General features: G+C 36.2%; 1 protein-coding gene across 2 annotated transcripts in view; it reads right to left on the bottom strand.

The window, feature by feature from the left end:
* Positions 1-26,936, bottom strand: part of AP3B1 (adaptor related protein complex 3 subunit beta 1) — a 154,336-nt gene that overhangs the window by 84,528 nt on the left and 42,872 nt on the right. For both annotated transcript variants that reach the window (XM_041414674.1, XM_041414675.1), the window contains exons 8-13: positions 13,725-13,886; positions 11,510-11,607; positions 8,829-8,883; positions 8,671-8,742; positions 6,177-6,239; positions 5,136-5,268 (exon numbers count right to left, since the gene is read on the bottom strand). In XM_041414674.1, coding sequence (XP_041270608.1) covers positions 5,136-5,268; positions 6,177-6,239; positions 8,671-8,742; positions 8,829-8,883; positions 11,510-11,607; positions 13,725-13,886 — 583 coding nt within the window. The remainder of the gene's footprint in view (positions 1-5,135; positions 5,269-6,176; positions 6,240-8,670; positions 8,743-8,828; positions 8,884-11,509; positions 11,608-13,724; positions 13,887-26,936) is intronic.

The raw sequence follows: 26,936 nt of genomic DNA, 5'->3' as shown, positions 1-26,936 counted from the left end.
TTTCTCTCAGGTCTGTAACCTAATCTCTAGTACATTCAAATGAAGCTTCTAAATAGCAAGCTATTGTAAGATTCATGACAAAGTCATGCACTGGAGTGCTTAACTACTGCAACATGTAACATTCACAGCCCGATCAACTTGTATGAAATGTACAATTTTTGAAGCTTAAAAGACCCCACCATGAGCAGAGGCAAGCTTCCATGCAAGAGTAAATTCATGTAAGGAGAGATGAATAAGTCTAACTACCATTTGTTAAACAGAGGTATTCCCTCATTTATGTCTGAGTTAATCTGACACGTGGACCATTCATTCAGCAATCAAGCATGCTCAAAGTTCAACAGAACAGTATTGGGCAGAGACGCCTAAATTTTGGGGGGTTGTGGGATTTTCTTGTTGCTTCATTTTTTTTTGAGAAAGCAAACTTCTTTACAGAGAAAAGCTTTTCAAGAGCTCTGAGCATATCATTATGTCATATGCCTTTGCAATGCTTAGATTTTAGCTTGTAGCTTTTTGTGTCATCTTTTATTTGAAATGACATCTGTCATTTTTCTAAACTAACTTCTTGAAGCAAGGTTAACATCTCAAGGTCTTGCACAATCTTACAGATCAATTTAATTGACACTGTATTTTTCCAGATATTAAAATAGGAAGCCAATTCTTGAAACTTGAAAATTACAATCTGGAATATTTGTACTGGGGAACACTGGAATGGCAACTTTCGTCATTCAGTATTTTGTGAAACACTGAAGAGTTAAGAAAAATAAAACTGAACCCAAAAAAATGAGTGCACATGAAGTCATTATTATAAACACTTCCTGACAACGTAAAACTGACTACGGTAATATCAACTGCAGCAGATGAGGTGTCACCATAGGAACTACTTTCATGCTATGTGTGGAAGCAAATACAAAGAAAATAAACCAGAATTGGAAACAATTTGTTAATCACAATTGTAAAACTTGTAGACTAGTATGGCTATTTTACACAAGTCTAGATATTGGGAAAAAAAAGTAAAAACAAAATCAAAACGCATTTGTATCAGAATAAAGATTGGCACAGTCATACTCTGTGAGACTCACCAAAAATGAGCAGAAATAAAAGAGAAACACTTATGTTCAAAACCATAATAAACTCCAGCAAAATACTAGAAGGGGAGATAAAACTAGCATTCTGAATATGCAGTAAGAAAATTTTAAAATATAACTCCTACTACAATTATCAAAGAGGAAGTCCATACAAGGCAATGATAAATGAACAAGAATTTTGAAGCAGTCTAAATCATATCTAAAGGACTACAAAAAGTAAACTGAATTCTTAAAATAAAGACTGAAAATCACAGAAAATCTGATCAGGAATGCCTTTATCAATAAAGACTACATAGGGTACTAGCAGTTTCAATTTTCAAGTCACAGTAAAAAATCTTAGTTTCTTCTAACAATTTTGAAGCGATGTGGAATTGACTAAGAAGGACAATCTCTGAAGATCCTGCAGCCTGACAGCTTCTCAAAAACTTAAAATATACTCAGTCATACACTGTTCCAGTTTGTCAAATAACGATGTACGCAAAAAAATTAACAGTGCAGCAGACAGTAAACTGTAGAACAAAATTAAAGACTTCTTCCATAATTGAGAATTTGGCTGCATTATAACAGAACCTTAGAAAATCATCTCAGCATGGAGTATATTACCAGAGAACATTCAAAAAGTGAATTCTGAAATAAAACATTTGAAGTCATTAATGTTACATCAAATTTTCTTTTACTTACATTAACCCATCCTTGCAGCAACTAAAACACACAAGTGAAGACTAATTTATCCACAGTCTATAGTTTGTATAACCACCTTTTCTAACAGCAGCAAAACGGCATCAACTGGTTTTGGACAGGATGCCATTTTGGTGGGTGCTCCTTCCCCAAGAACATTCAAGGTCAGGTTAGATGGAATTCCAAGCCACTTGGCCTGTGCAATGTGTCACTGCCCATGTCAGGGAGGTTGGACTACATCAAATTTAAAGGTCCCTTCCAACTCAAACCATTCTGTTATTAGGTTTACTAACAGTGCTATTAGAGTTAAAAACAAACTAAAAGGCAATCACTACAGCTAATTACCCAGACAGACCTAAATTCCTGCTTCTCAGAACTAGCCAAAGTTTAAGCTTTTACCTTGTTAACTTTTCCATCCTTATAACATCAATAGCAAATCTCAGAACCCTATTAATACATATAAACTGGATGCTACAAGTTGCTTTTCTTTCATGCCATTCGAACAGTAATTTGAAGAGATATGTACTAGTTACCAGCTGTATTAACCATTCCAGTAATTTTATGACTTGCGATTTCATATAGATTTGCAGGGCAAAAAATGTTTTAGCTATACATTCTACAACCATGCTTACGTACAACCATCAGCTTTCAATGGAAAATGGAAGTCATCCATCTATGAAAAACTTGCAGGATTTCTAGTATATGCAGTACAGTCAGACCAGAGACTTCCAGTAATCCCTGTATAATTCCTATAATGTGTGTCTAACATCTAAAATTACTTCATGTTACAGTGGGCCCAACAGTCAGTTGAAACTATAGATATAATCACTTAAAGGAAATGAATCAGTCAAACGCCAAATGTCACACTAGAGAAAGAAAGCAACTTTTCTTTTTGTCCTTCCTTCAGCAGATGAGGAAGGAAAATAATTCTCAGTCCTCAACATGGCTACCCAAAAAAAGTTTCTTCAGGAGTCAGTCAAGTTTAGCTTGTGATAATCATTCACTAAGGCATCTCATCACTGAAATTTCTAGATTCTGTTGCACTTCCGTAGTTCAAATATTGTCTGCGTTTCTTCACCACATACTGCAACTTTCCTGAGTAGGGAAAATCTGACTTTAAATCGCTTATAAGCCAGCAAAGAAAATTTCAAGAGCAGTTCTTGATATCCTTGTTTCTGGAACAATGTCCTGCCTCTCATCACCCAAGGAGCAGAATGATTAACTGTAAAGCTCTTGTACCAGATATAGCCAAGATATCCTGAGTGTTGGGTTGTATCAACAGTTACAAGCACATGGAATCAGAAGGCACTTTTCCCACAAGCTTGTACTTCAGGATTCTGTTATGGCTGGGTAAAATTAGTATGATCATCACTCTTCTGCACTCAAATGAGTTCTTCATAATAACAAAATAGTACAGAGAAAGCACAGGCAACTCTGCTGTCACAGACCTCAGAACCTGCTGGACCTACCAGTTTGTGCTTCATGCTACACAAAGCAGCAGGACTACTTCCAGGCTTCAAATGACCACGAAAGAAGCAGTGGAACAAACAGATTGCTTGCATACTTTAACAGTAAAAGTTGGGGGAAAGCAAGATTAACCAAGACTCTTAAAGATATTCTCATCCACTACGCTAAATCTCTTTTTTATTCCCTTACCATGCCAAAACACTTACGTTCAGTAAGCTGTGACTATCAGTATTTCCTGCCACCTGGGGAAAGGTACCATGTAAATTATGCCACTCTATTCCTTCCATGAAAGAAGGAATAAAGACACTGCAGCTATGGTGAAGCAATTTGCCAGCTGCCAGGTTTAAAAGATTCTCAATATATCCTTTGCAGTCTTTCAGAACAGTAAGCACAAGAAGATAATTTTATTTGCTAGACAACTACTTAGAAACAGACATGAAAACTAATCTTGTTGAGACAGACCTTTGTATACATGCACATGCATATATGTGTGTATATAAATATATACATATATGTACATATTGAATCACTCTGAAGAAAATATTAAACTGACAATCTATGATAAAAGGAAAAAAAACCACTTTTTCCTCTTATCTTGATTCCTTCTTAGCAAAACAAAAACAAAGCAAGAAAACAGATTGCTAAGTAACAACATCTGTATTCTGAAGTGACAGTTTTATTATTTCATTTAAAACAAAAGAAATATGGAGATTTGTACATGCTGAAGAAAGCCTACTCGCTAGAGGAAGATCACTAGAAGAATCAGGCAAAATCAAGAACAACCTTTGAAGCTTATATTTTTACTATGGCTGTTGCTGAATATAATACAAGAAGGTGCACTGTGCAGACATGGCTTTGTAACACGATACGGGAAGATATTTTAAATGCAGCTGACAATCAGAAAGGCTTAAACAGAAATAAGATATACAGCACTAAGAAATGAAAGTCACACATATTAAAAATACAAAGCTATACACTGAGGCCACTCAAGAATTTCTGATACAAGATGAGGTGGTTGCGAATGACAACTCAGTTCATAAAACAAGAGAAAGTTCTATGTGTATTAGTGGGTCACTGGCCAAATATATTCTGTTAAAATGATGTCCCTAATGCCTTTTTGGGACTACCATGAAAAATATGTCCAGGAGATATACAGAGGCATTAATGCTGCTTTTCAAAGCCAAGAGCAGTATCAGACAAGTTCTTTGAAGTATTTGAACTACTCCAGGACACGCCACAATTATGCTTTTGCTCCTTCCTGACATTATTTATTAACACATATTACTGACTTCTTATGAAATAAGATTGCCATATTCATTGGTAACTAGTAAGAAAATACAATAACATTAGGTATAGGCTTACCGTGCTGCTATACCCTCTTTGACTTTATCTGCTCCTTGTTGTGCTCCCCAGCGATTTGAAACTTTGTTCGCTACCCAAAAATAACAGAAGGCTAGAGTACAAAAACAAGCCAAATTTGGGGCCATTTATCCTAAAACTATTTAATATGTGATTTCATATAGGCATTGATGCACTACGAAAAAAAAAAAATTCCAAGCTTTCAGCACCCTCTACAGGCTAACTGCTTTGATGCAACTTAGCTTCTAACTATTGCTACCTATGATAATCAAAACAGTACACTTTAATAATCTCAGCATTTTAAGAAAAAGTAGGTAAACATGTAATTGAGGGCCACGATGAATTAATTTCTCTATCAGAAGAGAAAATAACTATTCAGTGAATACCAGAGCCTTTGGAAGTGCAGGATTTTTATCCAGTTATCAGCCAAATTCTTACAGAAGTCAACTCTCACTTCTTGATGTGATCTGAAGCTTTGTGTGGTTTTCTCTAAGAAAACGTTTCATGCTATCAGCTATCCAGAAAATGAAGAGAACTTTAGCTTACCATCCCTGTTGGACAGCAAACAGACGAGGCCATTAAGGCACGTGTCAGTCACTTCAGCGATGTTAGTTGCGCATCTGCCTATAGCCTGAATCGTAGCTGCAGCAAACTGCTTGTCTTGGCTTTTCACGTAAGTCTAAAGAGACAGGATTTTTGTTAGTCAATATATAACTCTTGTCAAACAAAGACCATATTATTCTCATAAGGCAAACATACTGTATAATAAATTAAACTTAGCTACAATGCACATTAGAAGCTATAATTTTTCATCTCATTGTCACTTGTAGAAGACATTTTCCTGAAAACTTTGGTAACCCACAGTCATGCAAACCGCTGGTTTCAAGAAAGTTTGGGGCCGGGTGCAGTTACCCAAAAACAGGCATTAGTTTGTGTGCAAGGCTGGAGGAGTTGATGAGCTCTCTCTTCAGAGAGGTTTCAGTTCATTTAACTAGGAGCATCTGTGAAACTATGAATAACCTACCTGCCTGAGAACCAGTACCTTTCACAGAAATCCAGCCAGAGAACTGAAGCAATGCAAATAGATGCCACAAGTAAAGAAGAAAGAAAGGACAGACACTGTTTCACAATACAGGCAGAAGATCTTGCTGATACATAAAGATACTGGAGACAATAAACACCATTTCATCAAATGACTTATGGAAATGAAGTTTGGCAACAAACACTAATGGCCAAATAATGCTAAAATTAAGACCCTGTCAATACAGTGACTTCTAGTGTCAGTCAAGTTGCTGGAATTTGTGTTTAAGAATATGGAATGATTGAGTTTTTCTCATCACTTTTTTTTTTCTTTTTTTTTTCGGTATCTGGAAGGAGCGAGAGAAACAAAATTTTTGGCTTCCTTTCTGTGTACAAACAGCTCCTTTATCCATTATGGTATGAGATGCTTTAATTTCCATATTTGGAACATTTCATTCCCGAAAATAGTTAAACTCAAAAAAATTAAGCCAAGGAGAAACATCTGACAATGGAAAAAGAGATCATAAATATAAAAAGAATATAAAAAGAATACACTTTTGCACAAACCTGAAATTCTCGAAGCAGAGTGGATATGTTGGCTTCATTTGCTAAATTTGTCATGATTTCAAGCTACAAGAAAAAACCCCAGACATACTGTCAAAAGTTAAGACAAAATATTACAAACAGTACCACATGTACACTATACTTTTATTGTATATAAAATATATATAAAAATACCACTCAGAATTCAACAGAGTATACTAGATATCAGTGCAAACTGGTATCACCGTTGTGCTCAGGAGGCATATTTTCCTTTCAAGTACTTGCAAAGTTTACAAAGCAGGACTCTGAGGGTCAGTGACGCATTTTTTATGAGCCCGAGCTTTAGTGTTTCATAGCATATCAAATGGGCTTGAAATACTTCTGTCAGCTTTTCCATACAACAGGCCTTAGCATATAAGAACCACACAACAGTTTAAGAAGAAATAATGGAAGTCCCAACTGCATCAGGGGAGAAATAAACTGGCCATTATATTCAGATGAACTGTAATACAAGACCTTTAAACTCAGGAACAAAACATTTGCATCTATGAGATTCCTCAGATCTTTTTCAATACCAACACCATCAGACCCTGGAAGCCCTCCTCTTTGTTCCTGGTGAACAAAAGGATGATACACAATACTTGGCATAGATTGTTAAGATGCTATGCTTCCAGGCTGTTTCAACTTTGAATGAAGTAAACTGAAAACACAACCCTGTCTCTCCAAAAGGAAATCATGCCATGGAAATATGTTGGCATTTTTTGACTTGAAGTCTTCCAGAAAAGGATACTCAAATGACATAGTCCACCTGTACTCCAACACAATTTCTTAAGAAACATCACAAAAGGCTCTTAAAGATATGTATCTAGAATAGCATAGAAAGCAAGAGGATAAATGAAAAAGAGAAACATGCAAGAGAAAAGGAGATTGTTTTATAGTAGAAGGTGGCTATCAATGGAACTTGACAAATATCTTCACTGGCCTTTTTCACATATGAACTGTGAAATAACGGGAAGACAGGCGACAAAATTTTCAACTGACGCTATAGTTTTCAGGGATATGAAGACACAGGCTGACTAAGAAAATCTGTATAAGAGTTCCAAATAGTAGAAGACTGAATAATAAAACAGAAAAATAAATCAACATGTCTGCAAAATAATGCTCATAATAGGGAAAAAACCTTAACTGTTCAGAAAACTACAGACTCTGAGATGATGACAACTAATTATAACTGAGAATTTCTAATTAAAATAGGGTACTGTGAAAGCTTAATGCTAAGCTCAATGCTAACCAGTGATCAAAAAAGCAAACTTAATGTTGTAAAATAAAAAAACCCAGAAATCCAAACAGCACAGGGAATAAATTCAAGGGTGCTCCTACATATTAATTACAGCCATGGGTCTCACCATTCTATTTTGAAATAGGTAGGCTTGAACTACTGAAGTAGAAGAGGAAGAAAACCACAAGATTTTTTTACATATGTAAATGTTTAGGGACTTCTAAATTTTTCAGCCATCATGAAACAAATGAAACAATGAAAGGACAAACCACAATTTCTACTTCTCCACCTCTTCTCCAATATATTATCAATGATTATGGGAATTTAAATACATCAACTTTCTATTATTTTTGGACTGACTATTCTTGGATAACAGTAAGGCATTTCTCACAATATTCCTAAAATGTAGAGGATATATTTTTGCTTCCAACTGCCTCAAATTTACTTAAGTCTTATTGTTGGTATAAAATACAAAAATATATTTCTTTTGTATGTAAACATGATAGCTTTGGCATAGCCATCTTGTACTACACCAATCTTGCACATATAAGTGCAATATGCATGTAAAACGAAGATAAGGAAAAAAAATAGTTTCTTTCAGAAAACTACCATCCACTCCTAAACATAACTGCCTATGATAATCTAAAGCAAAACAAGAGAAAAGGCACATAATAGCAGACACTTTTTTAGCCATTGTTTTGTCAAGGATTTCACATTTGTTAAAGAATTACTACAGAGAAAACAACAAGAAAAGAGCTGGAAACATGGATTGAGATGTGGCCTTGAGGAAAGCCTAAAGTACTCCTCCTGTCAAATGCTGACTTCAAAGAAAATTTAGGACTCAAACAGTGCCCCATTTTGTACAGAGGAACAGATTTACACTCCTTTTAAGCTAACAGTATTAAAGACTCTTTTCCTCCCATGAAACAGTCAAACTCTCAATGTTAGAATATCTGGTTGAAAAAAAAATTATAATGCTCTCTATCACCGAAAGGTCCTAAAAGCTCTAGTGGAAAGTACAGCCACTCTTACACCTGCAACACAGTAACAGGAACTTTCACATAGCCTGACAAGCCTGAAGGCCCCTTGTGGACTCAACTAAAGGCCTCCATACTTCTTAGTGAGCTAAAAAACCAGCATAGAATGACCTGTGTCATACCAGTGAAAAGAATTTTATCTTTCTGTTGCAAACTGATTAGTCCAGCAGTACATACAGAAATTTGCCTTTAATAAACTCACCTTGAGTGTTTTGATCATAGTTGGATCAGTTGATCTAACATAGAAACTCTTCAGATAAGGTTCAAACATGCCCTGAAAATCAGAATATATTTAAGTAACTCTCCTGTGTTTCATATACAGTGTGATTTAAAAAAAAAAAAAAACTAAATAGGGTATACCTTTCTCTGAATTGACATAGTGGCAATATTTTGCAGGACAATATACTGCACCTCTCTAGAATGTGAAAAGAAAAATAAGTGTCATTCCACAAAATTACTGATACACAGAATAACTCAACACAGCAAACAAAGTTCAATTCTATTTGAACATCAAGTTAGTTATCCTTTTGTTTTGGCACAAACATAGAAGGCAAAGCTTATTGCCAACTGCTAGCTTCATCATTTGATTCACAGAAGAGACCCATATGATGAAACCAGGCTCTCATTTTTTGTAACTCCAATATGCAAAAATAGTCACTGACTCCAGTGCAATGGAACCTTTTGTAGGCAGTGAGTATTTATTCAAATCAGAACTAAATTTACCTTTTTAATATAATGGAAATAGCTTACAAAAGCCTTACATTTTATCCACTTTCTTGAAATAAATATTTCAGGATGACATAGCTGAGAATAAAAACACATAAGCTGTATCTGCAGAAGTGAGATAACTTCATTAATTACAAGAACAGTTAATCCTTGCACAGTTAGCAAGAAACACTATGATATTTTTCTCTTAAGAATTTTTCTAAAAATTCTCAAAATGTGCCAGGATCTCCTGTGACTCAAGGGTATGCACTGGCAGACATACACATCTATAAAAATCTAACATTTTACATAATAGACTTTGCAAGAGATAGACAATACTATAATACAAAAACATTAAACATGTTTGGAGAGGGCATTCTCATCATTAATGCGTGAGTTTAAAAGCCTCAACATGAGTGAGCAAAAAGAAATCTGGATACTAGTCTGGAGCTTTTAAAGTGCAGATTTTGTGCTACCAATTGCTTAAAAACTAAGTAATAACTTACACACAATTTTTCTGAACCACGAGTGCTCACATCTTTGCATGCTGCAAATCTCATGCTAATGAGAAATCATAATACCCATCATCTCCTCTTACTCAAAACTGTCTAATAGCCCTAAGGTAATTACAGCTGTTGCTTACAAAGAAAAGTGATAATAGAGAAGTACTTAAGATCTTTTAAACAAATTTTATGCAATTCTTACATAGGTGCATGGCAATAGTCAGCTACTCATGATGAAACAAGACCGGAAATTGCTATGAGATGCTCTTTTGGGCACCCTCATCCTAACTAGATTATAGCTTAGTTGACATTAATTTGAAATCCACAGGCAAATAACTTCAAGGGCAAACAGCAAAAGCTTATTTCAAAGTGGTTCTAAAGGCAAAAGTGTTTCACCCAGAATGGTAACAGAAAACAGAAAAGCCACTCAAGACAGAAAAAGTCAGAAAACTAGTGTCATTTAAGGTACTAGTTGAGATACAGGAAAGAAGTGACTTTTCTTTTAATGAAACTTGAGTATAAACAAGCAATAAACCACATACAAATGATCCTTTCAGCCTGTGATTATGAGTCTATACATTATCTGCCAATTGCCTTAGGCACTTTACTCATCTTCGCATAAAGAGAATGGGAAGCATACCATACTATGAAGCCAAACACAAAAACAACAGGGATTCATTCTTATCTGAAATTAAAGACTGAATACTCTACCTAATCCCATTTTACTTCTTTACCAACTTTTAAACAATAGAGATATTGAGCTGTGGAACTTTTACAGAGAAACAGCTCTTTGATGGCAGGGCTGACAAAAGTTATGGTGTATCTAGGATGAGTAATCTTGACGGACACACAGAAGTGAGGCTCTTTTAAAAACCTTTGTGTCTGTTTGACAAAATTGATTTAAAAAGTAAATTATTCTCGCAGCGAAGTTTCAGCCAAAAATACAATTTTTAGTCAAAAAGTTTTTCTAAAACTAATTAATATTGTCGCATGAAACCCTTCAAGGCTTTTCATAAAATACATGGAAGTTCAAAATCTAAAAACTGAATAGGAAAGAAAAACACTTCTGTGCAGAAAATATTCGCACATTACACAAAAACTATGAAATACAAATGAAAAAATAGCACAACACTTACAAAATGTAGCTGACAAGATCTTTCATAGAAAAACAGACAAAATACTATTGAATATGACAAAGTCAAAACAGAATGTTCTGAATTAAATATAAACTTGTTCTTTAAAAACCATCCAAGGATTAAGGAAACACAGAAGATACAGTGGCAATATCAATTTTAACACATATGTTGTCTCCTTTTCCTGAGATACCCAAAAGCTGACTGGACACAGTCCTGAGTACTGTGCGTCAGGAGACCCTCCCTGAGTAGGAAGTTGGACTAGACAATATCTAGTGATCCCTTCTAAACTCACACATTTTGAGATTTGTGTTACAGTGCAGGAAAACAAAATATACTAAAGAAGGCTTCTTTAGTGCTTAGCAAGACAGTAAGGAACTCAACAAAACTAAATTTCCAATAATTTAGAAAACATGAAGATATTAAACAAACCAGTTAGTACTGACTCCATTTAAATACTAACTAGGCAGCCATGTTCTTGTCAGAGCAAAAATCATATGAATGAAACACAATAACCAATGATTCCTGGACAGGATATCAAAAATGATGGAATGACTTTTAGCAATCCTCATTTGTTGAGGGAAAGTGACTGTTACAGGAGAATTTCAAAATCAAATTAATTTTGTAATAGTTACATTCTTGTAACTATGGCTAAACAAATATGCACAAAAAAGGACACACAGTGATGGACTTCACCTACCTGTTACTACGGAGTAAACGCACCAATGACTTAGAAACAATACCAGCTTCAGATTTTGGTGCCAAATGCCAGTAAAGCTGTGCAACTGCCATTACCACCTAAAGGAAGAACATTCAGAGCAGCATGTTAACTTCAAATCATCATTCGTATCTACCACATTTGCTTCATACCTGCAGAACTACCAGCTCAAACTCCTTCCGAAGGCAAAGTGCATACCTGTGGTCTTTGAAATCAGCAAAGCAGTCTGAGGAAGAACACTGGAATAAATATATTTTTACTAATTAAGTACCTTTACTTCCTCCCAGTAATTACTGTATGCTATAATAAACAGAATGTCATAGAAATAGGGACAAAGAGAAAAAGCATTAGGCAATTTAAATCACAAACATAGTGATACCATCCTTGATATATCAGTATTGCTAACATCAGCTGTACAAAGTAATGGAGAAATATTCTTTACAAGTTTTTCTAATGTGCTTTTCCTTTATTACTATAGGTTCAGTATCACCTTTTATCTAGTTTCCACTCAAAACCTTTCAATTCTATTATTCTATTTTGCAATTTATAAAACAACAGCTGTCTTTACTGGAAAATTTTAAAGTACCAAATCCAACAGAAAGCAAAAGCTACAGGGGTGTACACCAATATCCAGGCTAACAAAATTCAGAAGACTGAGACATAAGCAACTTAAAACCTGTTTTTTTCTTCTCAGATTTTCTCATAAATAAAAAGACAAAATATGATCTTTATGCTAGTGAGTGTCATGTCACAACCTTTCCCACAACAGTGTCATGATAAACTCTCTGTTTCACACAAAACAAATCATAGAGACTCCAAGTAAAGACCTCATAGTAACACTTCACTTGGTATCTTAAATCCTAACCATTGAAAGAAAAATTATTATTCAACAAAAACAAGGAAATAAAAACATCTCAAGCCAGGAAATAACTTCAAGATTTTTAGCAATATACCACAGGTATCTTTCATCGCTGACAAAAAAACATAAGGTCATATGGAAAGCCACTAATTAAACTAATGGTAGGTAAATTCTGTGAATAGTATGAGTAACCCTGTAACAGCCATTCAAAGTAGCATAATTTCGATACCATCTTTCAAAATGCACTTTAGCATCTCAGTTAACTTTATACCAGAAAGTTAAAGATCATAAATGTGAGAATCAACACTGTACTTAATAAAGAAAATTATTTATGGATAAAGGCAATAACTAATGGAACCTCTTAGTGAAGTGGGATGGCAACCATATGTTCTTTGCATGAAATTAAGAAATATCACAGACACCGAACAGTGATTTTTAGCAAAAAGTTGTAAAAATTTAATCAACTTGTTTCCAAAATCTGCTGGACTGGCAGATCATAAATGATTTTGAGCAGAGTCAGACTCATGAGTTAGAATCTCAAAGTATGTTTCAATGGAGAACTATAAGCTGATCTATTTAACTTTTTAAGAATAGGTGGCAAGGTGACAATAATGGCGGACTGTTTTTGCAGTGATATGAATATTCATTATCATTGGAAGACTTCTCTCAAAAGACATCTAGTCCTGATGGACATGATGAGCTCAGGTTAGAAAGTTAATATTCTGTGATCTGATTAACATCATAATGATTCACCATGAGCATGGCTTTTGTCAGTTCTAAAAAGTTACCTGTATTTTAAAATCTCATGGAAATAATCTAACGTACCATACTTAAAACATCGTATCTATCCTGGAACCCTGCCAGGGCAACAGCTCTAGAAATGTGGTGTATAATTGTCTGCTTTTAAAATGTGAGACTCAAAAGAAAGAACAAAAATGAATCAATAACAAGTATGATTTTCTTTGTAGATCTGTTCCATAAATCTGTACCAATAAACTGTACATGCTTGTGCCATCCTAACTGTTGAGAGTTTTAGCATCAAGAGCGACCTCTGGTAGAGTCACCACATGCTATGTAAACTGGATTCAAATGCTCTCGTACTTTTATTAGTATATTGTTTGTCTGTACTATTTGGAACATATATCACAATCAGTTTAGGTGTTTCACTTACAAGCTAAGTTAAATTCTAAACAGATCCATCACACTTCTCCTAGAGTTACTAAAGGGTATTTTCACCAGTTTTAAAGAGGTGTAGATTTTACTCCTCAATCTTTTAAATTTTTAAAAAATTAGATTATTTGTGCTTTAACATTTTAATTAAAAGGGAATTTGACATACAGCAGCATTCCGGCTTTGAAGCAGGGGCTTTGTATTTCGTAACAGCAGCCTGTGATCAGGGTCCATAGTATAGATGGTTTTCAATTTCTGATCCTTCTCTTTCTGTTCTTCATCAGATTCATAGAAATTATTTTCACTATATTCATCCACCACTTCGTCAACCTATCAAAAGACAAAATGAGAAGGACATACACAGAATATTTATATCAACAGGTTTTATTCATTAAGGAAGTAACGTACAGCACCAGTTTCATGAAAGACTTACATATGTTTTTTAAAAATAGCTTGTGGCTTTTCTACCTATTTGCCCTAAACAGTACATGCACTGACATGAAAAACAGATTAACAATATATGCAAAATTTCCTTAGAAATAAGTTGTACTGGCATATGAAATATCTTTACTATTATTCAACCAACTATTTTAGGTATTTTTTGGACTTAAAGCCTCTGATCCAAAATTGGCAATTCTGGAAAATAACTAGAAATTAAAATATGATGTAGGTCTTCAGAAAACTAGGAATGGCTGCATGCCTAGGTCAAAATTCAGGTGTAGTGAAAGAATCCATTAAAATGTCTTCAGTAGAGGTAGGAGGACAGGAGGAGGGAGGAAAGAAGTGACAATAAATTAAAACCGTCATTTTATTCTTGTTTTTATTACAATTTGGACGGACACTGAAATTTTTTTAAGAAGAAGAAATATGAAGGGAAGTCTTATTATTTGAAGCCAATTTTGCTCTCAGTGTTTTACAGGATGCCTAGCAAACTCATAGAGACCCTGGGAGGCAATCCCTGGTCTAGGGAAACACAAGCAGCTTCCCCCAAAAAGCTGTTAGACCCCATTGGCTCCTTCCCCTGGCTCCTATGTCTGTTCCTATGTTCCGGAGCCAGTCCTCCCTATTTCCTGATTGGCCCTCATCTTTGTACTGCCCTGAGACCAGGGTCAGCCTCCCAGGCCCTCACAGTGGCAAAGCTGGACTCACCATGTGTGTAGGTGCTGCGACCTGAACATCTCAAGGCATGGCTGAATAAAACATCTGTGGATATTATGCAAAGTTTCTTTTTGCTTCCTTACCCTGGACTATACTAGCAGCAATTCAGACCGCTACAAACTCATAGATATTTTATACAATAGCAACTGCAGTACTGTAATTTCTTTACTTCTCTTCCCATAATTCTTTGTGGCACTCACATTCTAAACTAAAAACTCAGGATGCTATATCAAGTCCAGCAGTAACTGAATTCCTCCCTTGCCTACAGGACAGGCAACACAACAGGAAATTTCCCGATCCTAGTGCATCACAACCTGCACTGAAGAAGCTTCGTCTAACAGGAGGATAATTCAATCATCATTGATTCAGTCTTCAATATCCTTGCCTTGACTGCTAACAGACATGCAGATCAGTACTATTGAATTCAACAGGAAAATTGAGTTTGAAACAGTATTTAACTCATTAATAACTGTTACAAAGAAACAGCTTGAGCTCTCGCATTTCTGACTTCCTTTTTTTTATTAAGAATTGTTTGTTTGGAACCTACTTGGAACCGCAGAGTTCTAATAAAAAGCAGCATATGCCTCTTATGAATACACTTTTATTTTAAATCTGATTGAAGTCCTTCTTCATACCCCAACAGCAGAAGTATTAAGATGATCTTCTCATAAGCATATATTTTATTGTAATTTTAAAATATTACTCTTTTCCCAGATCTGCTAAGATCTGGTAGGAAATAATTACGTTCCAGACAAAGGATGATGACAATACCCAGGGAAATTATTTTAATGAATTGAAATTCATCAAAATCAAGTTGATGAACTCCTAATTATTTAGAATCTGTAGTCACAAGGACCAACTAAGACAAAGAGGACATGTAATACGGCATGATTTGCACATTGTGATGGATAGGAAAGCAAAGTATTATGCAAAAGAGCCAGAAGACTAGGTTAAAAACTTGCAATTCCTTGATGTACAAGAATTGTTATTTCAAATTCTATTAATCATCCCACACACGGACAACAGTTACCAGACAATGTGAAAACACTCAATCACAAAAACCCTTTAAAGCCTCAAGCTGACCTACTGACTATATTCAATGCCAAAATGATAAAAGTGTAAGTTCAGAATCATCATTTGGGTTGGAAAAGACCTTTCAGCTCATATAGTCCAATTGAACCCAGCACCGCCAAGTTCACCACTATATCATGTCCTGAAGTGCCATGTCTACAAATCCTTTAAATATCTCTAGGGATGCTGACTCCACCCCTTCCCCAGGCAGCCCATTCCAGGGCCCGACAACCCCCACTGAAAAAATTCTTTCTAATATCCAATCTAAATCTCCTCTAGTACAACCTAAGGCCACATCCTCTTGTCATGTTGCTTGACCCTGACCTGGCTACAACTTATTTTCAGATTATTGCAAAGAGTGATAAGGTCACTGCTGAGCTTCCTTTTCTCCCAGCCACTCATCACAGGAATCATGCTCCAGACTCTTAGCCAACTCCATTGCTCTTCTCTGGAATTGTTCCAGGACTTCAATGTCTTTTCTATCATGAGGGGCCCAGAGCTGGACACAGGATTCCAGGTGTGGCCTCACCAGTGCCCAGCACAGGGGGATAATCCCTGCCCTGGCCCTGCTGCCACACCATTGCTGCTCCAGGCCAGGATGCCATTGGCCTTCTTGGGCACCTGGGCACTCCCTGGCTGTTATGATAAGGCACGAAATGATGACACAGACACTGCTGCTCTCGAGGGGAACAAAAAAGAAGAACTTCTATTTTCTGACTCCAACATTTATAGTTTTCTAAAGGTGACAGTGGATTGGAGGGTGACAGTGCCACCTCTCCAATGCCACTGGACAGACCAAGGGTCCATCAATTCTCTCCACCTCCATGAAAGAATGCAAAACATAGGTTATTTACAGAACTGTGTGTGAAAAAATTTGTTGAAAGAATGTAAACATCAGAAAGCTTAACAAAGTCTTACAAAATCAGGGCGACACCTGGCTCATGTTCAGCCGCTGTCAGCAGCACCCCCAGGTCCTTTCCAGCCACTCTGCCCCAGCCTGTGGCACTGCCTGGGGTTGCTGTGACCCAAGGGCAGGACCCAGCACTGGGCCTTGCTGAACCTCACACCACTGGCCTCAGCCCATGATCCAGCCTGTCCAGATCCCTCTGCAGAGCCTCCCTGCCCTCCAGCAGATCAGCACTCCCACCCAGCTTGGTGTCACCTGCAGACTGACTGAGGGTGCACTCATCCCCAGGTCATCAGTGAGGGCATTAAACAAGACTGGCACCAGTAGTGAGCCCTACGGAATAGCATAGGTGACCAGCCACCAGCTGGATACAACTCCATACACCACCACTACTTTCTGGGCCTGGCCATCCAGCAACTCTTTTAACCAGCAAAGCATACATGCATCATACTTGGCTTGCCAGGGGTTGCCATTTTTTCCAGGATAATGCAGTGGAAAATTTTCAAAGGCTTTACTAAAGTCCAGTTTGACAACATTCACAGCCCTTCTCTCATCTACTAAGTGGGCTACCCTATTATACCAGGAGCTTAAGTTTGTCAAGCAGGACCTGCCTTTCACAAACCCACACTGGCTTGTCCTGATCCTCAGGCTGTCCCACATAATAGCACTCAGGATGGCCTGTTCCATCCATATCCTTGCTCACCACTGAGGTCAAGCTGACAAGCCTGACAGTTCCCTAGATCCTCCCTTGAACCCTCTGTGTAGAAGGGTGTCATATTTGCCAACAGGGATCTTCATGGTTAACCAGGACTGTTGGTAAATGATGGAATGTGGCTGAGGCTCTGACTTCTTCAGTATCCACGGGTGGATGCTTTGTGCCCCACAGACTTGTGCATGCGTAAGTGGCATAGTACACTATTTGCCATTGAATCATGGGGGTTTCATTCTCCTCCTCATCCTCATCCTCTTCGTCTTACAGATCAGGGGCTGGGTACCTTGAGAACAATTGGTTTTACAATTATTGCCCTCTTCACTTCAGAAACGGCACCTCAGTCTTTTCCTCATCCTTAATGCTTATTTCCCCCAGCAGTTTTGCTGGTGAACCTTCTTACTTCTCTGACAATGAAAAGCTCTGTCATTTTGTCATTGTAGTGGCCCAGAGAGCCTTCAGCATCATATCCCATCACCCACCAGTCCTCCTCTGCTCACAAACAACAGTTCCAGGGGGTGGCCCTACCTTGCTGACATCATAACCAGCTGTGCCAGGGTATTATCTTTCAGGAACCTCCTGGACTGGTTCCTCTCCAATGTACTGTATTTTCAGCAGGCATCTGGTAAATTGAGAAAGAAGACTATCGACTGTGAGACATCTCTCACCTGCCCAACAGAATATTTCATCTGCCTTTTTAACATTTCTTTCATCTTCCTCTTCCAACTAGCTCAGAAGTCTGTATTTACCTGAGTAAGCAAGTCTGTTTTGGTATGCACTAGGTTATTCTTATAATTTCTGCTATCACTGCCTAGCTTATTTCTAGATAGCACACAATTCTAGGATTCTCTTCACTCATACCAAGCCTGTGCAGAAAATCTGAAACTGAACTCGGACACAATAAATTATCACCAAAAATTCAGACCACCAAGCCAAAACCTCATCTTAAGACATCTAGCTGAATTGTTGCCCTGTCCCCAGATAAACCTTTTAGTACAAGTACTGAAGCCTATACTAAAGGAAGAGATTGGAACAAGCAGTAATTCTTTTCTGAAGTGGCACAGAACCAGCTTCAGGGGGGAAAGCATAAGCAAAGCTTCTTGGTTCTAACAAAAGGGGAAAGCCTTGTGCAGAGATCTTAGAAAGTGCCTCCATGCTCAACAATAGTGCTGTGGTATTCTGGAGAAGAAAAGCAACCAGAATAGCATTAGACTGATACTAGGCCTACATCTTGATTTTCAATCAGAAAAAGAAGGCATGAGTAGGCTACGATGGCGATACAAATTACTATTAACATTAATTTTTTTTCCTGCCAGCAGAGAACTGAAATTAAGACTCTTACACTGGAAGATGAAAGTCTTTCTGTTTTAACTGTTAACTCTTTAACTAATTAATTAACTATTGAATCAACAACTGACAGATGATTTCCTACACACTTATTTTCCAATCTTCACTGTCTGCAGTGCACTACATTAGACTGTGGAATATGCTTCTTCACATATCCCTGGAGAAATGCTAAATATGGGCAACACACAAATTTTACTTTCACAGATGTCTAATTAGAACTCAAACTGATGATAACCAGTACATAGTAGCAACTTTATCAGAAATAAAACCAATCCTCTAATCCAATCCTAAGAGATAGCATGAGTGTTCTGGGAGTAGATTCAAATGTTACAATGCTTTCTGTTGTTATTTCAATCCCTTTAGATGCAGTTTCACAGTTGATTTAAGACTAATCAGTCCAACAGAAGTTTATTGTTTTGTTTGCTTTTCTGAAAGGATGTTTTATTTTCACTAAGACCAGTAAAATGATCTGTCTGACCCTGTGGTCATAGGATTACTAGAACTACTGGATTTTCAAAAGCAGTAGGTGGTAAAGCGAGAACAGAGCAGAAGAATGGCAGTTGTTAGTTAAACCACTTTAAATACACTTAACTGTTTGTAGTAGAACATGATTTAATTGTGCAGTTAATAGTTTTTCTAAATTGCAAAACTACTAAAAAGTTCAGAACCCTGGGAGAATAAAATGCTTAAAAACTGAGACCATAGTATTCCAGACTACAATTTGCAAATAGACTCTGTGCATTCCCCATCTACTATGATTTATTTACAGCAGAGAAGTGAGTATTTTGGTGCGGAAGAACATGCATAATTCTTTTTTATGTTATTCCAGATATACAATTCAGGAACATCTTCATAAAGTATTAACAGCTTAAATGAAGAATCTGACAGGTAGCAAATTCCATTAGCCTTTTTTTTTAAAGTCACTAAGTAAATGAGCTAACATTTAACTGAGATTTTGCTAGAAGTTACATTTAATATGGCATAGAAGTTGAGAATGTGACTTCCATTTAGGGTAAAATACTACATTTGTAGTATTATGTGAATACTACAATTACCTCCAAACAGAGCTTCACACACCCACATACTGAGTTAAAACAAAGCTTCAATTATATCCAAAGCATGAATACACAGTATTTTTCCACTCTGCCAGCCTTAACTCCTCTTAACTCATCTTGTATTGAAAAAATTATTCAAATATTTGCATTCCTTGGTTAGGTATAAATTATTTGAAGTTACATATTTCAGTTTCTCTCCTCAGTTTCATACGGAAATATACTCATAGCTTTCTTCTGATGCCTGTAGCAAAATCTCTAGCAAACAAGATTATCACTGTCTTCCAGAGACCTTTCTAATATTTCCAAAAGCTGTTCTTAAGCGACTTTTGGATAAGATAGATTTTGAAAGTAAGAGAAATTTTGGTACTAGTCACTATTTGGTGACTGACTGCAATACCACAAACTACTTCAGCCCACCAAGATCAGTATTCACCTGCTGCATGAATAACAGTTTCCCTGAAAAGGGAAAACAATGGGTAATCTATGAACCATTTGCTACTTAAACATTAATGCATTACATAAAATAGATCTGAAATTTTGATGCTGTATGTGAACATGCCTACCTGAATCCTTCCACATGCTTCATAGATGAGTTTCAGAACACCAGAATAGACCTGTCGTTACTCAGTAGATTAGCTATGAGAAGTTTCTGACAGAAGAGCAGACCTCAATCAATCACACATGTTAACAGACTCATGCTAGTAGAAGTATTCACCTTCTCCTCAACATCAAAACCTTGAATATGATTCAGGTTTGTCAGCAGAGATAAAGCTTGACAAGAATTGTTGGCAGTCTTAAAAAAAGGCACAATCTCACATGATAAAAACACTTGAGACAGTAAAGTGTAACCAACATAATTTGCAGCCTGGCTGGAGAGTGGCTTTAGAAGGCACAAGCAAAGTTTGACAAGTTTGCCTTATTAAGTCAAAAGGGGCTGAAGAGATGAAGAATAAAGGGACCAGATCCTCTGCTCCACAAGTAATAGTTTTCTTTCAAGTACTAAATAGCGAGCAAAAAGTACACTGACTCCTTCTAAGGTAAGCTGCAATTCATAATCAGTTATGTGATAAAGACTTGTGCTACTGTGAATGGACTGATAGAACATAGTAATGACTCTTATGACCCTGCAGAAGTAGACAAGTATTTAAAATGCTAAGTGTAAACCTCTAGTGCCATTTTATGCTCCCTTGAACATGAAAAAAATCTGCATGGATCTGGGAAGACTCTGAAGGTATAGACCCTACAGGAAATCCATAAAAACTGAAGACTAGGAAGGGCATCTTGTAGTATTTTGAACAACACTGGACACCCAGACATATTACAGAATTATCATATCCTAGTCTGTCCAAATATTAACATTTTCAGATACTTACCCTTCCATGGGACAAAACTATCAAGTAATACTCAAAATATTTTCCTGTTTAAAAATAGTTATTGAAACATTTTCTTGTTACATTGAAAGAAAACAATTTTCAACACCTAACAAACTCCTGATGCTCATGTGTTAAGAACCATTGGAAAGGAACAGGCTGGGATTACAAAACAAACAAGAAACACACTGGATCACAGAACCAGGATGCGTGTTACAGAAATTATTACAAACCGTGCCTATTCCTGAATGGACAGAAAGCTGGTGTCTTTGCTTTCACTAGACCAGAACAGTGTGTTCTGTGTGGTCTTGAACACAATGCATTTACAGCTTTCAGCAACAAAGTTACTTAAAATTGAATAAGAATTTTAGAAACTTAATTTCTCTCTTCTACCTCACAGAATATAAAAATAGTCAGGTAATGAACTAGTGGTCTGGTCTGTCTGGGATATGACATGCCTTTTATCAAGGAAGAATTTGTAAGAAGGCTTCCTGAGCAAACAGGCAGTCATAGGACCTCCAGAATGCAATTATAAAGAAGTGCACAATGCAAATAATAACACACAGCCTATATTATATATACAAAATATCAATACAAAATTATCACATTACCGAACATTGCATTCTATCAGTCTTCCAAAGACTAGACCTGTTGCTCCTATGCAAGTCTAAAAGTACATATGCATTTTCACTTAAGTGAACAATAATGGGACGAAGAATCAATACAGACTGCAAAATCACAGTTATATTACTCTGATTTCTTTACACATTATAATTTTTACTTCAATTATAAGCACAGCCTATTCATTATTATTTGGATAAAGAGGTCAGAAGTAAAACCTAAGGGTTCGGTTGGACTTGTAGAATTATGCAGATCTGAAGCCACTGAAACAGACTTGAACTTAAAAAAGTACCCTCTTTCAAGGACCACTTTTCAGATTACAACTCTATTCAAATTACTGTAATGGAATTGTACTGAAAATGTAATATATTAGCATAATTACATAGAAGATACAATATAATTCCAGTAAATTACAATGGAAACTTTAGTTTTGATGTTTTGATAAGAGATTTGCACACTTTGTGGATTCCACACATTTGTGGATTTTAAGAGTTTAGTTATACAAACAGACAAACATGCTTTCAGTTAATAAAAATTGAAGTATTAATGGAAATTCCCAGGGCAACCTTGAGGCATTTTTCAGTAAAAGGACTTGTATTTCAAATCAGTTTACCACGTGATATTAACCTCTGGAGTGCCATGTTTCATACCCAGCAAAACATTTTTACATTTCTTAAGAAAAGCTAAATTTTACTGCAGGTAAGGAACATACAGTAAACTTCTACTCTAGTAGAATTCTCTAGTTTGAGAAAAATTCATTTGCAATTCAAAAAAGTTTTCCCTATAAAAAGCTTCCAATTTGTAAAAATAGGGAGCTTTGATACCTAAGCTACACAAAGGAACTAAGATGCCCACTCAGTCCGAGAATCCGACTAAGGCAGGTGAAATTTAATATTAAAGTATTTTCATTTACATCATTTTTAGCTTCCTTCAGCATATATAAAAGTTACAAGATCGGCAATACACAAATCAAGATTTATTTGTAGTTTACTAATAATAGTATCATAATCTATACAACACCCTATATAATCCCAGTTCAGATGAACATGTTTATTTCGTTCCAAAAAAAGCCCCACAACTTTTTGAAACAATATGAGTATGTAAACACATTTATTACCTGAAAAACTCTTCAAATGCTTCAACTCAGCCTTGCAGAGGCTTTTAAAAACTCACTTAGCTAATAACATAATTTCTAAATATAAACTTAAAAAGGTAATGAAATAAAAGCTTAATGAAAACTAAAAAAAACCCCAACCATAAAGATCCTTAAGAAAACCCATATTCATGAAAATTTCATAGTACACTTGGGACAACAGCATCACATGCATGGAAGTAGGGGTCTGAGGACCACTGAACATTAATTTTTTGCCAGTATATCACAACTACAGTAACATCTATGCTAAGTAATTTAACAGCAAACTAATGTGAAAACTGAAGGAGTGCTCATTCTCATTTCTCTAAGAAGCAGCCATTAAGTCTAGGACTGGTGTCTAAAAATAAGGGCTAAGACTTAAATATGCTGCAGTAATGAACATCTTTCTTCAGCAACCTCAAATGTGCAATCGGTGTTGTAATAAAGTCTTGTGACACTTTTAGATAGAATTAAAACAATCCATTATGATTTTTAGATCACTTTCATTTATTCAAAACATTTTCATACTCAAAACAGAAGTGAGATATAAAACTGCTGAGTCTCACCAAGAAAAAGCCCTTCCTTTCAATAGTTTGGGGAAAAGGCACAATGACAATTAAAAGCCGAACAGATGCAAAGCAAGGAACAGAAAAAACATGTAGAGCATAAGAAAAGAGGAAGAAAGTACAAGAAAGAACAGGAAGGGACAAATGAAACATTGCAGAATAAAATTAAGAAGGAGGAAAGGTGAAGGAAAGAAAAAAGATACCATTTGCTTGTAGCTAGAAGTTCACCTCTTTTTACTCTCAAATACAAAAATTAAAGTGGAATTTGTATTCCTATGTTTGGTTAAATGTTTGACCTGTTTTTCAGATTAAAATTGAGTATCAATTTAAGTATCTGAAAAGGCAGTATAAGACATCAAGATTGCAAGCAAATGTGAACCAACTGCCAAGCAAAAATATTCTTCCACAGAGTTGCAAAGTAAGTGAACCATGAAGAAAACCAGTTAATTGTTATTTAGTTTGGGACTGCAACCGAGAGAAGGGTACTACATGCTCTAGAATTAGTAGTCACCACCTCTCATGACTTACAGACAGGGTATGCAGGGACAGGGATGATCCCAGATGTTCAGAACTGCACATCACTCATGGTGCAGTTTCTGTACAGAACTGCGACTGCTACCAGTGCTCTGTCACAGTTCAGACAGACACATCACACGGCACTCGAGGTTCATGCGGCAACAGGAAATTTTACTGAGCGCAGTTCCCTTTACACAGTCCTCAAAAGCTTCGTGGCTGGTCCTGACTGGCTGAATTTGGTTGCCACCCGGCTAACTGGCCAATACTTCTGTGTCCCTAATGGCCAAGACTGGTTGAGTTCTAATTAGGGTTATCCATGCCTGTGAGGCCTCCAGGCCAGCTGTTAGCCACCACAGTGCTCCTCCTTTTCTACCGTTCCGAGTACACGCTCTGCTAACATCAAACCGTGTATATGTCTTAAAGCAACTCAAGCATCTTTTCCCTCAGAAAAAAATACATTATTTTAAAAGGTAAGTTCAGTGAGAACATTTCCCATATACGGAAACATACACACTTATTTTAATTTTCATATAGCTTTAGGATTGTTTACAGCTACTAAAATGTTTATCCAATATTTAAATGATATTGGGACTACAGCCATAGCTCAATATGTTAATTCGGAAACTCAAATTTTTAAAACACAAAATAATCCTAAATTGTTGAAGAATGATAACTGTACTTAACTTAGATTGGCAGTCTGAAAGGTGGCAGTTTGCCACCCTTACCAGACAGTCTGACATACTCATCTAAACATCATCAATAGCTATTAAATCCTGCATTACCGATTTTTTTTCTCCTCCACTGTAATGCCTAAGTAAGCAAAGAAGCTGAAAGTATCTTAAAACATCTGCTGATTTACATGAGTGGTATTACCACACTAACAACTGGTGGTGTATTTATTCTACTGATGAACGGATATGTTGATATAATTGAAGCCTCAGTCACCCCCACTCTTCTGGGTACATGGTATTGGCACTTTCACAACCATAAAGTGCAACAGACTTGTGTGTACACCATCAAAGAGAAGAATGATCCAAATAATTTGAATTTTTTTCACATCTACTATACCCCATGGTCCTTCAGAGAGCTGCCACAACCAGTCAAGAATTCTGCCTGATATTACAAACAGAAGAAGTGTACAAGTTCAGACTCAGAAGCCTAAAGCTTCCTCAGAGCAGAGGTCTGACCTCACACACACTCCTCACACAATAGATAAAGGTTTCTTTTCGCAAAGTAGCTAAACAAGTTTATTTTAAAATTCTTCTAATTATCCAGAGAAAATCCTGGTACAATTATGAAAAGGCCACAAAAGTTACTAGACAGAGAGGTAATAGCCTACAGGCTGATGCCCAGAACAAAATTCATGAGTACTCCAGCATCCAAGAAGGTCTCAAAGTAATCTGACACAGCATTCATTTCATACAGTTTACATAATTTTCTATGACCAAGTAGCATTCAAAGGGCCAAAATTGAAGCTAGAAACTTTGCTGGCTCATGAGATGATGGGGATCTGCCACATCTAATATTTAAATTAAGAATTATTAGCAGTTACACAGTTGATATTTATATTTCTATAAAAATATTTTTCCTTCCAATTAATTTTTATCTCCATAAATCAGAGAAGTTACCTAGACAGAGATAAAAAACAATTTTAACAACTTATTTGCAACAGATGGCTAAGGCCCCTCTTATCATATATATATATATACACATACATATATATATATGTGTATATATATATATATACATATATATATATATGTGTGTATATATATATATATACACAATAAAAAGAAACTCAGCTTGAGTCAAGAAGTTGAGATTACAGTACTGCATGGAAAAAAAGAAACTTTGCTGGTCAAATTTGTAGGAAAACAAAGGGTCCTTTCTTAGTTTGAGTTGATACACATATCTTCGAGAACCTGCCTAGACAGCTTCTACTCACTGCTGCTGTTCCTGCAACTCTGTCATGGGACTAACAGAAACCACAGCAGTACATTCTGCTGCAAAGACAAACAGTATTTTTATCTGCCGATTGTACTTCTGTTACACCAACAATAAGTGCTGAGCAGCCACAAAGCAAAACAAATCAGGAAATTAATGTGCCCCAAATTTAACCCTCTTGTCAGCTTTTCTTCTGCTGGAAGAGTGTTTTTATCCAGACTTTCCACAATCAGCTTGAGGTAGTTTTTTGGTTAAAAATCTATGCACTAAGTTATTCTCATCTTACTAAGTAGGATACACAAAAAGGAAAAAATAAAACTAATGTGACAGTAAAATAGCTAGCTAGTTAATTTTATGTCCCAAACACTTCACTAAATATCTTCAAATAAGTGAATCTTATATTAAAGATTAACCCCACATCGTGCATATCTAAAAGAACCTGGTCAGAGAGTACTGCACTCTGATAAAAAGGAAACAGTAACTGAATCCAGACTGCTCCAAGTCACACTGAAGATTCTGATGGATATACTAAAAAAGGAAGAAATAAGCAGCATAAGAAAACTTCACTGTAAACTAGTCTTCCTAATTTAATTTTTTGCTCTTAGCTGCCAGTTTAGGGTCAAGAGAATTCTCTGGTTTCACAATCTTTTAGGGCAGGGGAAAAATAAACTAAAATTTAAAACCCAGCAAGAATATCACCTGGTATATCTACAAAGAAACTTCACTGAGATGATATGTTAAATAAGTAATACATACCATATCATGGTTAATTTTATCCTTCAAGATTGAATGCTATTTTGAGTATTTCTTAAATATGCCTCCTCACTGCAGAAGAGAATAATAAAACTTGTAGATCCCCTACTGATTTGGAAAACAAAAGAAGGAAAAGGCCTATTAAGGCTGATTAATTATTAAATCATGATATACATATGAAATACTTTTAAAGTGTTTTAATGTGTTTCATTTTTATTGCTTTATCTAGGT

Source organism: Onychostruthus taczanowskii, unplaced genomic scaffold (assembly GCF_017590055.1).
Source record: "Onychostruthus taczanowskii isolate IOZ18803 unplaced genomic scaffold, ASM1759005v1 scaffold46, whole genome shotgun sequence".
Lineage (NCBI taxonomy): Eukaryota > Metazoa > Chordata > Aves > Passeriformes > Passeridae > Onychostruthus > Onychostruthus taczanowskii.
Note: the sequence above shows the minus strand (reverse complement) of the source record. Positions and strands in the feature narration are given on the sequence as shown.